Source organism: Durotheca rogersii (genome assembly GCF_024521655.1).
Source record: "Durotheca rogersii strain YMJ 92031201 chromosome Unknown GGS23scaffold_39, whole genome shotgun sequence".
NCBI lineage: Eukaryota > Fungi > Ascomycota > Sordariomycetes > Xylariales > Xylariaceae > Durotheca > Durotheca rogersii.
In genome coordinates, this window is record NW_026251270.1 from 213,119 (window position 1) to 227,766 (window position 14,648).

Consider the following 14,648-nt stretch of genomic DNA (forward strand, 5'->3'; position numbering starts at 1 on the left):
TATCTAGGTTATTATAAACCCCTTTATTAAGATAACGTACTTTATCCCGCTAAAAAAGGACGGTAAAAAAGCCGAAGACTTAATACCTATCTTTATACGTAATTATTAACGGCTATATAGGATCCCCTTAGACATTATTTCCGACCGAGACTCGCGATTTATTTCTTATATATAAAAGAGCGTCTTAAAACTTCTCGGCGTTAAACCTAGAATAAGTACCGCCTTTTATCTTTAAACGGATAAATAAACGGAAAGACTTAATTAAATCTTAAAAGTATACCTACGCGCCTTCGTAAACTACGAAATAAGCGACTAGGAAAGCTTACTACTTACTACCGAATTTACCTATAATAATACCGCTTTAATAACTACCGGTATATTACCCTTCTACGCTAACTATAGGTAATACCTAGTAACATATAACCCTCCTCTAGGTATCCCTAAGAATCCGGGAAGTAACCTCTATACTTACTAAATAACTCGGGTATATAACGAGGCTAAGTAACATTTAAAAAAAGCACGGTAACGAATAAAAGGATAAGTAAATAAATACCGAAAGAAGGAACCCCCTCTAAAAGTCGAATAACTCGTTATATTAAATGCCCGTAACATTAAAACCAAGCGCCCTATAAAGAAGATAAATAAAAAGATACTCGGTTCCTTTAAGATCTAAAAGGTCGTTTTCCCTACCGCCGTAACTCTAATACTTCCGAAAGGCTAGCGTATTTATAATACCTTTTACGTATTCCTTATCGAACCTTACCGCGCTAGTAATTAGGAATTACCTAACCCTAACTAGATCTTACGGAAGGTAGCCCCGATCGAAGCAGAAGACTATAAGATAAATAAGGTATTAGATTCCGTAAGAACCGGAGAAGTTATTAGGTACTTAATAAAGTAATAAGGCTAGCCGGCTAAGCGCTACTAAACTTAGGAACCGTAGGAATACTTTACTACCGAAAAGGCGAAAGAAGCCGTTAAGTTATTCTACCTATAGAACCTTAATAAACCTACTAACCATCGGGCCTAGGCATTACGCTTAAGAACGAGCTCCTCCGAAGAAGGGAAATAGTATTATACGGAGATAAAACCCTACGCTAATAAATCAGGCCATAAAGGTTAGGAGAATAATATCGGGCATTAAGGCCGTTACCTCGGCGACCTACTAAGGAAAGTCCTAGATAAGCTTCGGATAGCTACGGCATTAAGGTACTAAGGTATAAAGGTACAGAGGTACTTCCGGGTTATATTAGAACGAAAAGGGAACGTAGAACTTAAAAGAAGACAAGGACCCAAGAGACCTCTTATAAAATTATTAGTTAAATTAAACCTATTCCAAGTATATCCCCTTATTATAATTCTCGAGGATCGCTTCTTCATTAAATAGCTTCTCCTAGGGATTAGGATAGACAGAAAAATAGGATATAACTATCTTTTCCCTTCTCATCTTGGATTGAAGGTTTCATATAGTTCCAAAGGGGCATCCTTTTTATGATTTCCACAGAGCAAGCTGCGTGATAGAACCCACATAGCCTTAGACCACCTAGACGGAAACTCGGAAGCACTTCTCCCACTGCTACACTCATGAACACGTATATTGAAGGGAAAGTCGTGGTGATCACTAATGCCGTCCGGACCCTGAAGCACCTCAGTAGTACATTTCAGCTCCGAGTAGTGTATGGTAGAATGAGCATGAGCAGGAAACAGGCAATTACTTTATTCCATCCGGTCGTGCTACCAACGTTGCTGCACCCAACGCAATCTGGCCCTCCAACGGGTTCATTGCCAAACTCTTGACTTGGTATCATGAGCAAATCGGAAAATATTCTTCCGGCCTCCCTCCTCCATCACTGTAGGAACGCCGATAGCACCTGAACACGCCTAACCCGCTCATTGCTTTATGTAGGAATTGATAATACATGCTCTCTAGTTGAGACTGTAGTATGGCATCATGATAGTTCCGAAAGGCTTAGATATGCGGCTCGGGGCAGCGTCTGGCAAGCAGGCGCACGTTATTGACGAGGCCGTCGACTAGGTCTTCGTATCTATTCGGCTTGTCCTCGATGAGTAGACGACCGTGCTCAATTAGAGAGCGTGCCTCTAATTCTATCTCGAGTTCGTGCTCCTTTGTGGTGCCTGCTTGTGGCAGCGGTCCCTGGTTTCCTTTAGTAGGGTGGCCCTGTGTCACCTGCGTCAAGTCGATTTGATATAGACCGTGGGCGTAGCTAAGCCGATCTTTGATACGGTCGGGGGGGCGCTCCTTGTTGGGTATCTGGTTAAGCTCGATTTCCTCTGCCGGCCCGTCCCAATCCCATTCAAGGTTGATGCCGATGCGGCAATCTAGAGGCAAATGGGGGAAGTGTATGTTAAGATTGCCAATTCGCGCCTTGATAATCTTAGCCAGGATTTTTCCAGTTTTCTGGTCATATGTTACTCGTGCCTTTAGGGGCGAGCTCTGCTGTAGTAGACCGGAGACACAGACTGGTATCCGCTGACGCATTTGGGACGGGAGTTCGAAAAATCGGTCAACCTCTCGGCGGTGGACATATTGCACCTGTACACGGGAAATGGCCGTAGGGTTGCGAGGGAATGAAGCCCTGACTTGTTCGTTCAAAAAACCATTAAGTTCACAGTGTTGGCTCTGCCCATCGACGGGGGTTCGTTAGAAAAATGGTTGGTAGAGTAGGGGGGGCAAAGAGGGAGAGATACAGGGAGGGGTCGTCTCCCACATGGCTTACCTCGGTCATGGAACTGCGAAACTGGACTCTGGCATTAGGCCCCAGTACACACTCGCCAGCTCTGATCGACGGCATATTGATGCGATCGTTTGTCATCTTGTCAATGATTATGCCCAGTCTAGCCTCGATCTCGAACTGTACGCCTCGGCTTTGCACTTCGGCAAACTGAGGAAATTGCAAGACGTTCATACCCAAGAAATCGGCGACTTCACGGGAAACGATGTTCTTCGGGATTTCATTTCCGATGCTGGGTTCCCACGGGAATGGTTGGCCGTTGAAGGTCGGAAGCTCCTTGGTACTTGCGTGACTTGGCTCCTCTGGCTTAACACTACCTACGGACCTCGTAGCTTCGGGCGAAGTGTGTCTAGAGGCATGCTCCGACCTGGGAGCTCCACTTCCGTCGTGACGGCTGTTTCCGTTGACGAGACCGCCGGCGTTAGGTTGGCGACTATGGTGCCTCAACGAGAAATTTCGACTTGTCACCAACGGTCGACGTCTGCCACTCTGAGCCCATACGGGAGGTGAGTCGTGTTTGACGCGCTTCTGCCGAGGTACCATGTGATTTCCGTTCAACTGAGGAGGGGGGGGAACTCTTTGCTCGTTCTCCGCCTCGTCCTGATCTAGTTTCCGCTTCGATGGAATGGAGGCACGTTGGGGCTCCATCGTACTAATAGCGATAGGAGCTTGTGGGATACTATGTTGTGAATGGTGGGGATCTGCGTCACCCCCGGAGGAAAGAGGGCGATGACCAGTGCTGCTGGGCAGGCTGGGAACACGTGTTTTTGGTGAGACACTCACACTTCTTTCGCGGCCGCTCCGGGACCGTGACCTGCGGTGCGATTCGGTTACCGTGTCGTAGGGACCGTGACTGCTGCTACTGGATAAGCGCGGAATGGAGGCCGGGGCCGGTGGCGGAGGTGACGTCTGCGTAGGATGCGGAGGATATGGGGTGGTTCGCTTTTGGTACGGGCTTGGTGGTTGCTGGTAGCTCAGGGCCGGGGATTGCCGCGCGGGTACTGGTATCGGCGGCCCGAGAGGCGTCGGAGGCTGCGAAGATTGACGTTGGTGTTGGTGCTGAAGTTGAAGATGGAGTTGAAGATGGTCAACCTGGGATACTTGGCTGTGTGTCGTCGCAATCGGGCTGCCTTGGCTGTACGGAGGAGGCCCATACGAGCCTGGTTGACTATGAGCAGACGTAGGCGTCGGTGTCGACTGGATGGAGAGTGACCTCTGGTGGGGGGGATATTGGTGACCACCGCCCGGCGTTCCAACCGGCGGTGTCTGCGGCGGCGGCTGGGCCGGTGGTTGACCCTGCACGTAGGAAACGGGGTTGCGAGAAGGTGCAACTGGAGCGCCAGAGGGTGGGTGTTGCACGGCGAAGCTGTCGCGAGAGTATGATCCCGTGCCCGTACCAGCGCTAGGTGGGCCGTACTGATGCCGCTGCACGGGGCTCACAGGCGGCTGAGTTGGGGGAAATGGGTAACCTCCACTAGCGGTGCTGGCGGATGAGGTCGGTGTGTGTCGGTAAGAGGACGGCCCCGATATGGACGCGCTTCTTGGGGATCGTATGTCATGTGGACCCGGAGGCTGGAGTGGAGGAACAGGGGGTCTGCCTGCGAACGCGTTGGCGGGTGGGTTATACGAGGTCGGCGACGAGTACAGAGCGGCAGCAGAGCCTGGATGCGCGGAGGAGGACAGGGGAGGCGCGGTAGGGGAGGAGTACTCGAGGGTATGCGGCACGGGAGAGGCGTGCATCGGATGGGGATAGTCTCTAAAGGATTGAGGAGGAAGGCCGGCGTGGACTGGAGTCGCAGGAGTAGCTGAAGTCGGCGTCGGCGTCGCAGATGTCGATGATGATGATGGGGGTGGGTGCTGATGGGACGGAGGTGGTGGTTGCTGATTTTTCGACGCGTCCCCATTCGGATCGTTTAACATGGTACGCAGATCCATTTTCACGATGGTGCCGTTTGCTTTTCGGGCGTTCTCCATGTTGGCCTCGTCCGTTTTGCGACACACCTACTAGCGCACGAGGGACCCAGAGATATTCGTCGTCGCCTGCTTCGTCTTCTTCTTCACCTTCACCTTCGTCTTCTTTCTTCCCTGGGATTATCTTTTCTTCTCGTTCTCGCTCGCTCTTGACCATTCGCTTACACACCTACACCTACACACGCACTCGCACGCCACACACCCTATCAGTTGCGCGCACGATCACTCTCACTCGTCTCAAGTTGCGGAAAATTCAGCGTCATCGACACATTCGGGTGACGCGCTCCGCCACTACGTAGTCAGGAAAGGGGATGAGAAATGCGTTGTCGGCGTTGGCGATGGCTGTCTGCTGCTTTGGATAGCATGTAGGTACAGGCCGACGGATGAGAGTGGAGCGGGCGGATGGGATGTCAAGGCTGACCCTTCGTCGGTCCGTTGGTCTCTCGTCTTCTCCTCGTCCCCTTTCTCGTCTTTTCTCTCCCTCTCTTTTGGGTTCGGCTCTAGGGTCCGATAGCGTGCGAGTCGGGGATCACTTTCGCATTGCTAAGTTCGCTGGACGGCTAGTTGGCGATGCCAGGGGTTTTTTTTTCTTCTTATTCTCGCCTGTGTGGTTCCGCTTCTGCCTCGCCGTCTGTGTCTAGCTGGATGACGTGGAATTACTGGAGACAAGCAATGCGACGGTTAGGCTTGCGCGGCGGCGAAGAATGCGAATTGGTAAGGTGGTTTGGAGGCATTACCGAATTCGCAGAATTGTGAACAAAGAGAATCCAGGGATGAAATGCGAAAGCAGCCCGGGTGCGGGTGTGGTGGCATGGTGAATCGAGCCGGCCTGTAGAAGGTATCGAACTTATTAACCCTACTGAGAGGCCAGCAGGTATGTATGTACTAACCCAGGGCAGTTTTCCTTCTCGTCAATTGAACCTCAGGTAGAGAGCTTGGATCTTTCCCTCCCCCTCTCCCCCTCTACCTAACCCAGCCTTAGGTAGTAAAGATGTACCCGGGACCCGTCTGGTGCGGTGCGGGTACCTCTTGGATTCGTGCCAAGAATGGGGAACGTGCACGTCCATTAGCGGACTGCACCGCCCAAGGCCTGAGCGCGGCGTACCTACACCAGGAGGTACCACCTAAACCGAGCGCCGTTCCTGTTGAGCCATCTCCGGTATGTCCATACCTAGGTACAAGTATGTAAGTATCTGATATATATGAGGTATATGTAAGGTACCTTGGGCTATGAGCGTGCGTACAATCTGGCGCGAATCTGGCGCGAATCTGGCGCCTGATCTACCCCGGGTGGTAACCTGGGAGTAACCTGGGAGTACATTAGGAAGGTATCTAAGGTACCTCATATACTTCTCTTACCTCATGCATGTACATCCAAACAGATAAATTGTGGCGGCCAGGGCGGGCCAGGCAGAGGTTGCCTGACGTGGACATTAAATTGGTCTGTGCCGTTCGCAATTTGGAGCCTTCCTGAGGTAAGGTCCCCAATGTACCGCGTACCTACTATCTACGTGGTAGCCAACCCAAGTTACGTAAGCCGCCCCAAGCCCCAGCTCGCTGCCGCGCATGCATACATACCCTGATCCATCTTGATTCAACACATTTTCCTTCTTCTCATAGATCCTAGAACGCCATAGCTTTCTGCGACTCGACACGCGATACGCACGCCAGATTCGGTTGCGCAATCTCCTCGTTCCGTCCACCCGTTCACTTGAGCTGGTCGATCGACAGCTTCGGGCCTCTGTCCCCTACACACGTTCTTTGATCAGCTCCCGTCGCCGCCTTCAGATCAGCTCCGAATCTTCGGAAGGTCCCAGCCGCCCTCTCGTCCTATTAATCGTTCACAGGTGCGCCGGCTCAGCTTCAAGATGCCTGGCCTGGTCACTGCCACGGGTGTGCTGGCTTTCCTGGCCGACGAGGAGCCAGAACTCAAGGTATTTGCCCTGCAGACGCTTAACGACGATATCGACACGGTTTGGTTCGAGGTCGCCGGCGCTCTCGGTCAGATGTAAGCCTTCCCCCGGACGCCTGTACTATCAGATGCTGACCAGCCACCCCCCTTCCAGCGAGGCACTGTACGAGGACGAAGCCTTTCCCGAACGAAAGTTAGCTGCCCTTGTTCTTGCCAAAGTTTATTACCACCTCCAGGCCTACGACGAGAGCATGTTTTTTGCCCTGGCCGCGGGTGAGCTATTCAAACTGGACAATCCTGGCGAGTTTGAGGAGACCATCATATCCAAGTGTGTCGATCACTACATTGCCACCAAGAATGGGGACCACACCGTCATCGAGACAAAAAACAAGGACACCGCCCTCCCGGCTCTAGCTACGGCGTTCGCCAGCACAGGCGCTGACGGTAGCGCTTCGTCCTTGATCTCCCCCACCACGCCCTTCTCCCAGTCGACCTTGCCGTCCAAATCCCTCCTCTCCCGAGCCTCCGTCGACAACACCATTATCGATCCCTCTTTCGAACCGCAGAAGAAGCAGCACCGGTCGTCTTCTATCGCTTTGACCAATAGCGAGCTCGATACTCGACGGGCCATCGACCGAGTGATTGAACGGCTATTCGAGAGCTGCTTAAAAGAAAAACGTTATCAGCAGGTTGTCGGCATCGCCGTCGAAGCAAAGAGACTTGATGTGGTCAGCAAAGTTATTCAGCGCGCTGATGACGACTACAAACGCAACAAGGGCAAGTCTACACAGGATGACGCTATGGGTCCTGCTGAAGAGCTGCTAGATTACTGCTTGAGTATATGCATGGATGTAGTCCAAGAACGAGCGTTCCGGGATGATATCCTACAGCTCGTTCTCGATATTCTCACCAGCGGCCGGGCTAAGGATCCCGACTACTTCTCCATCGCCAAGTGCATTGTTTATCTCAACAAAAACGAGCAAGCGCGCACAGTTATCCAACACCTCGTCAAAGCCGAGACTGTAGAAGCTACCGCCATAGCTTACCAGTTCGCCTTCGACCTATACGATAACGGCACGCAGGAATTCCTGGGTAAGGTCACCTCTGGGTTACCCAAGGTTAATCCCCCTGTCGAGAAGAACGATGCCCCGTCCGTTGGGGAGTCAGAAAGGGATCCCTTATTAGGCAGTGAAACCGGCGAAGCTGATTCTGAACCCGATGAGGCGGATGAGAAGAAGATTACCATTTACAGAAACATCCGCTCTATCCTCGACGGTAATAAAACGATCAAGCTCAATCTCGAGTTCCTCTATCGTAACAATCACACCGATTTGAGCATTCTCAACAAGGTTCGGGATAGTCTCGAGGGCCGAAACTCCATTTTCCACACTGCCGTCACATTCTGCAATGCCTTCATGAACCAAGGCACTACCAACGACAAGTTCTTCCGGGACAATCTGGAGTGGCTCGGCAAAGCCGTCAACTGGTCCAAGTTCACCGCAACGGCCGCACTTGGTGTAATCCACCGCGGAAACCTCTCCCAGTCAAGGAAGCTCCTGGAACCCTATCTCCCACGAGGCACTGGCGGTATCAGTGGCGGCTCACCCTATTCCCAGGGCGGCGCCCTCTATGCATACGGTCTCATCCACGCCAACCATGGCGCTGATGCGTTGGATTACCTGAAGACGCAGTTCACAGCTGCCGAGGAGGAAGTTATCCAGCACGGTGGCGCTCTGGGCCTTGGACTTGCCGGTATGGCGAGCGGGAACGAAGAGATCTTTGAGAATCTCAAAGCCGTGCTGTACGCCGATTCTGCGCTCAACGGCGAGGCTGTTGGCCTCTCAATGGGGTTGATCATGTTAGGCACTGGCAATGTTAAAGCTTTGGAGGACATGGTCGCTTACGCGCACGAGACATCTCACGAGAAGAGCGTGCGAGGTTTGGCTTTAGGCATGTCCCTGATCATGTACGGCCAGCAGGAGGGTGCGGACGTCATGATCGAAGGTCTCCTGAATGACCCGGACCCTACCTTGCGATACGGCGGCATCATGACTGTGGCGATGGCCTACTGTGGCACCGGTAGCAACAAAGCAATTCGGAAGCTGCTGCACGTCGCTGTCAGCGACGTGAATGATGACGTGCGCCGAATCGCGGTCATGAGCTTGGGCTTCATCTTATTTCGTAAGCCCGGCAGCGTCCCCCGCATGGTTGAGCTCCTCTCCGAGTCGTACAACCCCCATGTTCGTTACGGTTCCGCCATGGCTCTCGGTATCTCGTGCGCCGGAACCGGGCTGGACGAGGCTATCGACCTGCTAGAGCCCATGATGAAGGATCCTACCGATTTTGTAAGACAGGGAGCCTTGATCGCCCTGGCCATGATTATGATTCAGCAGAACGAGGTGATGAACCCCAAGGTTGCGTCAATTCGCAAGACTCTCAAGAAGGTGGTGGGCGATCGTCACGAAGACGCGATGACAAAATTTGGTGCGGCCCTTGCCCTCGGCATAATCGACGCCGGTGGACGCAACTGCACGATCGGCCTGCAAACGCAGACAGGCAATCTCAATATGGCCGGCATCGTCGGGATGGCCGTCTTCACCCAATACTGGTACTGGTTCCCCTTCACCCATTTCCTATCACTGGCCTTCAGTCCTACCTCAATCATCGCTCTTGATCACGACCTGGACATTATCGATGTCAAGTTCCACTGCGCCACGAAGCCGAGTCTTTTCGACTACCCTCCAGAGCAGGAGATCAAAGCCGAAGAGGGTCCGACCATGATCGCGACCGCCATCCTTTCGACGACTGCCCAAGCCAAACGCCGAGCGCAAAAGAAGGAACGGGCACAGCGACGGGAGAGCATGGATATCGACGCGACTGCCACCCCAACTACTTCTAAGCCAGGCACGAGCGGTGATAAGATGGATGTAGACGCGAAGAGGAAATCGAGCGACCTCAACAAAGACAAGAAGGAAGGCGAGACACCCGCGCCAGGCGATAAGGAGGCATCCACGCCTCCTGCAGACACTAAGAAGAAGTCCGAGAAGGAAAAGCCAGGCTATGACATCGAGAATATGAGTCGCGTCCTCCCCGGGCAGCTTAAGTATATCAGTTTGGTTAAGGGACGTTACTGGCCGGTTAAGCTAGTGAGGCCCGGTCCCCTGGTAAGATGATACTCCTTCTATCAGCTGGGGGGGGGTTTTTTTTTCCCTTTCATATTGCTAAAATTTTTCATAGCCTACCGGGGGTCCAATACTGCTTCACGACATGCAACCGGAGAAGGACAAGGTCATTATCGAAGAGAAACTGAAGAAGGTGGCAACGGAGAAGGCTCCTATAGCTGGTGGCAGTACCGCTCCCAACCGCAACCCTCGAACGATGGAGGAAGCAATCCTTAGCCGGCTAGGAGGGCGGGACCGGCTGGCCACTCCCAGCCGAACCAACACGTCGGGAGCCGCAGCGGCGGCAGGAGTTTTGACGGCTATCGATGAGGATGGCGAAGGAGACGAAGAGGCGCAGCCGCCTCGCGACTTTGAATACTTCACAGAGGACGAGGAGAGTGAGTAGGGACCATTCTCCGACCACTGGTAAAGTATAGTGTTATCGAGATGAACGAACCGCCACATGTAATCATACCCATTTATGGAATCTCTAGGCAAGGAAAACAGCAATGAATTACACGACGGAACGGGTAGCCGTTCCTAAAAACTGACCCACGCCCTCTTTGACTAAAGATGTACTTGTGTCTCACGGGCCTATCCGCCGGACCATGATTGCATTGCGTAGGCAAGCCGATACGGTAGATCCACGACCAGTCGTGACGAGCATATACAAGCGGTATCCAGCCACGTCCCTCATCCTACATAGGAACATTATTGACGAAATTCCGGCAGGGTCCTTGAAACTATACGACAGTGAGGGAATGTATGTCCTCTCTATACGTACTTGGGCAAGCCAATTTCTTTAACAGGCATAAGTTGTAGGCGTAACTCGGATTGAAAAATTGGAGAGTAAGACTGATAATAGAAGGCTGATATTGAGGCGCGTGGGGTGGGTACCTATAATTAGATGCCTTGGGTACCTCAACCCACCTAACGCCTAACCTGCCCGAGGTACCAGGCACTACTGCTATGTGCATCGATATGATCTCTCCGCTGTTTGTCGCAAGGCAGTATTACGAAAGAGGAAGATATTTCTGTTCCACGCGCCGTTACGGAGCTGTCTATGGCTGTCGGTTACGTAACACGAGGACGCCACCAGGTATTAGCGAACCCAACCCGGTCGGCGGTCGGTCCCGAATGCCGTGGGGGTGCCGGGAGTCGGAGGGACCAGAACGACCAACATTGAACCTGTGGCGCCGTTCTTCGTGGCTGTCAGCTCTCCCTTAAGGGCTGTGTATCTGGTGCAGACTGCGTCCGAGTTACCTACCTACCTACCTAGGAGGTACCTACCTACCAGCCTTACCTTGGGAGGTACCTACCTGCTTGGGTACTCCATACCTCTCTTAATTGAGGTCGGCAGGCAGTGGACCTTGTAGGTGCCTCCATGCCAGCAGAGGCTTAGGTGCGTAGGAGGAACCTAGGTACGTCTCTCAAAGGGCAATTTTTTAAAGCCTCAGGTAACCGACACACACGGGGGGGCCTTTGGCGGTGAATGGCTGCGGGCCTGTCATAGCTGAATTATGTTTCCCTTTACGTGCAATATCCACAATCCGTGTCCGATGTTGCCTTATTATTCCCTCTGTTGCAAATCGCTAATCTACCTTCTGTAAACAGCACCAACCGTTCGCCTGACTCCCTCTGGGCACCGTTATTATCATATGGCCGCATCAGATTCTGAACGAGCCAGAGGATCGATTTTCCTTTTCCTCCCTTTTTTATAGAACAGAAAAAGGGGAGCAAGAAGAAAGGTAGGATACCAAGACTTCCCGACAGAGAAAGTGGGACGAGTTGGTTCCATAGGAAAACAAACTGCTCCAAGGAAACTCCTTCGAGGGGACTACGTGCCCGGACCCCGAACCGGCAGGCAGGTTGATTTGCCGTCCTTGCGGTTAAGTCCAGTCATTCATTATCTTGATCCGCTTCAGAATATCCCAACACATCTCCATGCATTCGCTTCCTTCAATCGATCTTCTTTCCCTTTTAAAATCTTCCTCGTTATCTCTCTCTGTTCTCCGTCAGTGCCTCGCACACGATATCGGCTGGTCAGGTTGGCGGCAACCGGCAACCGACAACGACATCCTTCTCTCCCGCTCTCAGCAGCCGTTTCCCTGAGCCTTTCTCATCTTCTCCTTCCTCCCTCGCTCTTTTTCTCGATTTCTCGCCCCTGCTACTCTCTCCCTCCTCTCCAAGTATTCTTCCGCTTCGTTCGGTGGTACGCGGCTATATCAATATCCGGCAGCAATATCCCTAAACATCGAAGGCAGGAGGCAATCCAGTATTGACCTCACCTTGCCGGCTTCCCTCGTCGTCCATCCTCTCTCTCGTCCTCCGTCGCCTGAGTTCGAAGGACGCGCACCGCCGATTTATCTAACAAGAATATCGGGCGGTTTGCACGAGTCGAGCCCTTCGCCATCTACCACGACGTATATGTGGACACGCGTCTTCGTGAGTAAGGGGGTTATGGGCACCACATCGAAGCACCCCAGTCCCCGTTGACTTGAGGGCTAGAGTTTGGAGAGCTTCTCCGATTTATATCATGTCCACACCAGTCTTGCGACAGATTGGCTGGGACTTGTTGAAGGTGACGCGGGGGCTGAGGCCGTGTTTACGTCACGCCCAGACCTTTGAGCCGCTGCAATCGAGCAGTTTCTGCGCCCGGTCAATTCGTCCCCCAACTGCCATCCGAACGGCATCATCTAAGGCCGTACCGACAAGGCTCCCCAATCCCCGTCGTCTGCGGCCTCTTCCCTTTCTTGCTGCTGGTGGCGGGATATTCACTATACTATTTGCCTCGCTCCAGCCGTTTGACGACCCGATCCGGATAGCCCAAGATGCGGCCTCTTCCTCCCCTAGCGACAGTGACGGCGGCTTGCCGCGCTACCGGCTTGCCGAAGTCAAACAGCATGGGCCCAAATCCGAGCGCCCTTGGGTCATATATGAGGACAAAGTGTACGACATCACGGATTGGGTTCCTGCCCACCCCGGAGGCGAAGTCATTCTGCGCGCCGCCGGTGGCAGCATCGAGCCATACTGGGATATATTCTCTATTCACAAGTCGCCTTACGTTCGAGAGATCCTCGAACAGTATGTTGTCGGAAGGGTCCACCCAATTGACCTCAAGGATGGGCGACCGTTACGTGATCACATCGAAGATCCCTTCGTCGCGGACCCCGCCAGGGACGCGAGGATGCGAATGCTGACGGAAAAGCCGTGCAATGCCGAGACCCCGAATGACGAACTCGCCAAATCGTTCCTAACTCCTAATGAGGTCTTCTATGTCCGCAACCACATGTGGGTCCCTGTGGTGGACGAGGCTGAGTCCGATAACCATAATATTACGATCGAGCTGCCCGATGGCGAAAGCAAGGTCTACAGCGTCCAGGACCTCAAGGCCCGCTTCCAGCAACATGCTGTGACAGCCGTCTTGCAGTGCTCCGGCAACAGGCGCAATGACATGACACGGTACGCGCAGAAGACAAACGGGCTGCAGTGGACGGTCGGTGCCATCAGCTGCGCGAAGTGGGAAGGGGTACGGCTTCGGGACGTCCTCGCTGATGCCGGCCTGTCGCTGGAGGATCCGGGAGAAGACGCGAAGCATGTCCAGTTTTCCGGCCTGGAGGCCTACGGCGCAAGCATACCAGTCGCGGCCGCCCTAGACCCGATGGGAGACGTGCTTTTAGCGTTCAAGATGAACGACGCAGTCCTCCCGCGCGATCACGGATTCCCAGTCAGGGTAATCGTTCCGGGTCATGTAGCGGCGAGATGCGTGAAATGGGTGAATAAGATTGTGGTAAGCGACGAAGAGAGCAACACGACCTGGCAGCGCCGGGATTACAAGTGCTTTGGCCCGAACGAAGCCAAACAGGATTGGGACAAGTATAAGGCCATCCAGGTGATGCCTGTCACGAGCGCCATCACCCGAACCAGGTTAAAGCCCAGCACGAACACGGAATCGGATGCGCGGAGCGGCCAGTCCGAGTCAGCCGGTGACCGAGTTGTCCAGATCGAGGGCTATGCCTACTCGGGCGGGGGGCGGGAGATCCAGCGTGTCGATGTCAGCCTCGACGGTGGGGAGACGTGGGACCAGGCGCAACTAATCGACGACACCAATCTAGAAAGGGGAAGCAAGGTGTGGTGCTGGAAGCGATGGAAGTACGAAGTCGGGCTGTCCACGATCGGCGCCAATAAAAATCCGCACGGCGAAGCCAAGGCTACGCTCGTCGTCAAAGCCACAGACGACGCGTACAACACCCAGCCCGAATCCCACAAGAGCATATATAACCTGCGGGGAAATCTAGCTACCGCTTGGCACCGGGTCGATTTCGACCTCGCCGCTGCCCAGCATAGCTGCGAGGAGGGTAAGGATCAAGAGTAACAAGCACTTCCGTAAATGTAGGTTAAAAAGGCTGGTCGAGAAAACACGGCACGACATCGCAGACGGAGGGGAATCAATTTGCATAGCGTATGGCGTTTGCGTCGTGCTGGATAAGGCAGGTTTATTGGTTGCGAACCATGGACGACCCGACTTCGAGCGTCCTCGTCGCCCGTTTAGGTAAATGCATTGTGTCTATCTCACACGAGCACTACTGTGCTATGTATCGGTGAGCATCAGATGGAGCTGATATTTATCACGTATTAATGACCTGGTGCAGATCGAAAAGAGTCTCTTCGCCATGTAGGTATATCTGCGCTTCTACTTAAAAAGAACGAGTCGACAGAAAGAGTGGCCTGCGCAACCGATCATCTTCAAAAAGTATGGTGGGAGCCCTCCACGTATGTGGGTGTGTGTGATCAGTTGTATGTCCGCACGTCACCTATAAAGGGAGACTGGGGGTATAGATATTAAAATGT

The 14,648-nt window shown here is 53.0% G+C and overlaps 3 protein-coding genes across 3 annotated transcripts; 2 read left to right on the top strand and 1 right to left on the bottom strand.

Moving 5' to 3' along the window:
• Positions 1-1,969: 1,969 nt before the first annotated feature.
• GGS23DRAFT_607864 (mRNA triphosphatase CET1) lies at positions 1,970-4,688 on the bottom strand (the record flags this gene model as incomplete). The annotated part of the gene is made up of 2 exons (XM_051520113.1): positions 1,970-2,641; positions 2,739-4,688. The coding sequence occupies 2 exons, from the start codon at positions 4,686-4,688 to the stop codon at positions 1,970-1,972; spliced, it is 2,622 nt and encodes an 873-aa protein (XP_051367706.1).
• Positions 4,689-6,592: 1,904 nt separating this feature from the next.
• On the top strand, positions 6,593-10,203 carry GGS23DRAFT_607865 (26S proteasome regulatory complex, non-ATPase subcomplex, Rpn2/Psmd1 subunit; the record flags this gene model as incomplete). The annotated part of the gene is made up of 3 exons (XM_051520114.1): positions 6,593-6,732; positions 6,791-9,800; positions 9,874-10,203. 3 exons carry the CDS (start codon positions 6,593-6,595, stop codon positions 10,201-10,203), a joined length of 3,480 nt encoding a protein of 1,159 aa, XP_051367707.1.
• Positions 10,204-12,090: 1,887 nt separating this feature from the next.
• On the top strand, positions 12,091-14,366 carry GGS23DRAFT_348155 (Oxidoreductase, molybdopterin-binding domain-containing protein). Its single transcript, XM_051513111.1, has 2 exons — positions 12,091-12,242; positions 12,306-14,366. Exon 2 carries the CDS (start codon positions 12,334-12,336, stop codon positions 14,170-14,172), a length of 1,839 nt encoding a protein of 612 aa, XP_051367708.1. The 5' UTR covers positions 12,091-12,242; positions 12,306-12,333; the 3' UTR covers positions 14,173-14,366.
• Positions 14,367-14,648: the final 282 nt, after the last annotated feature.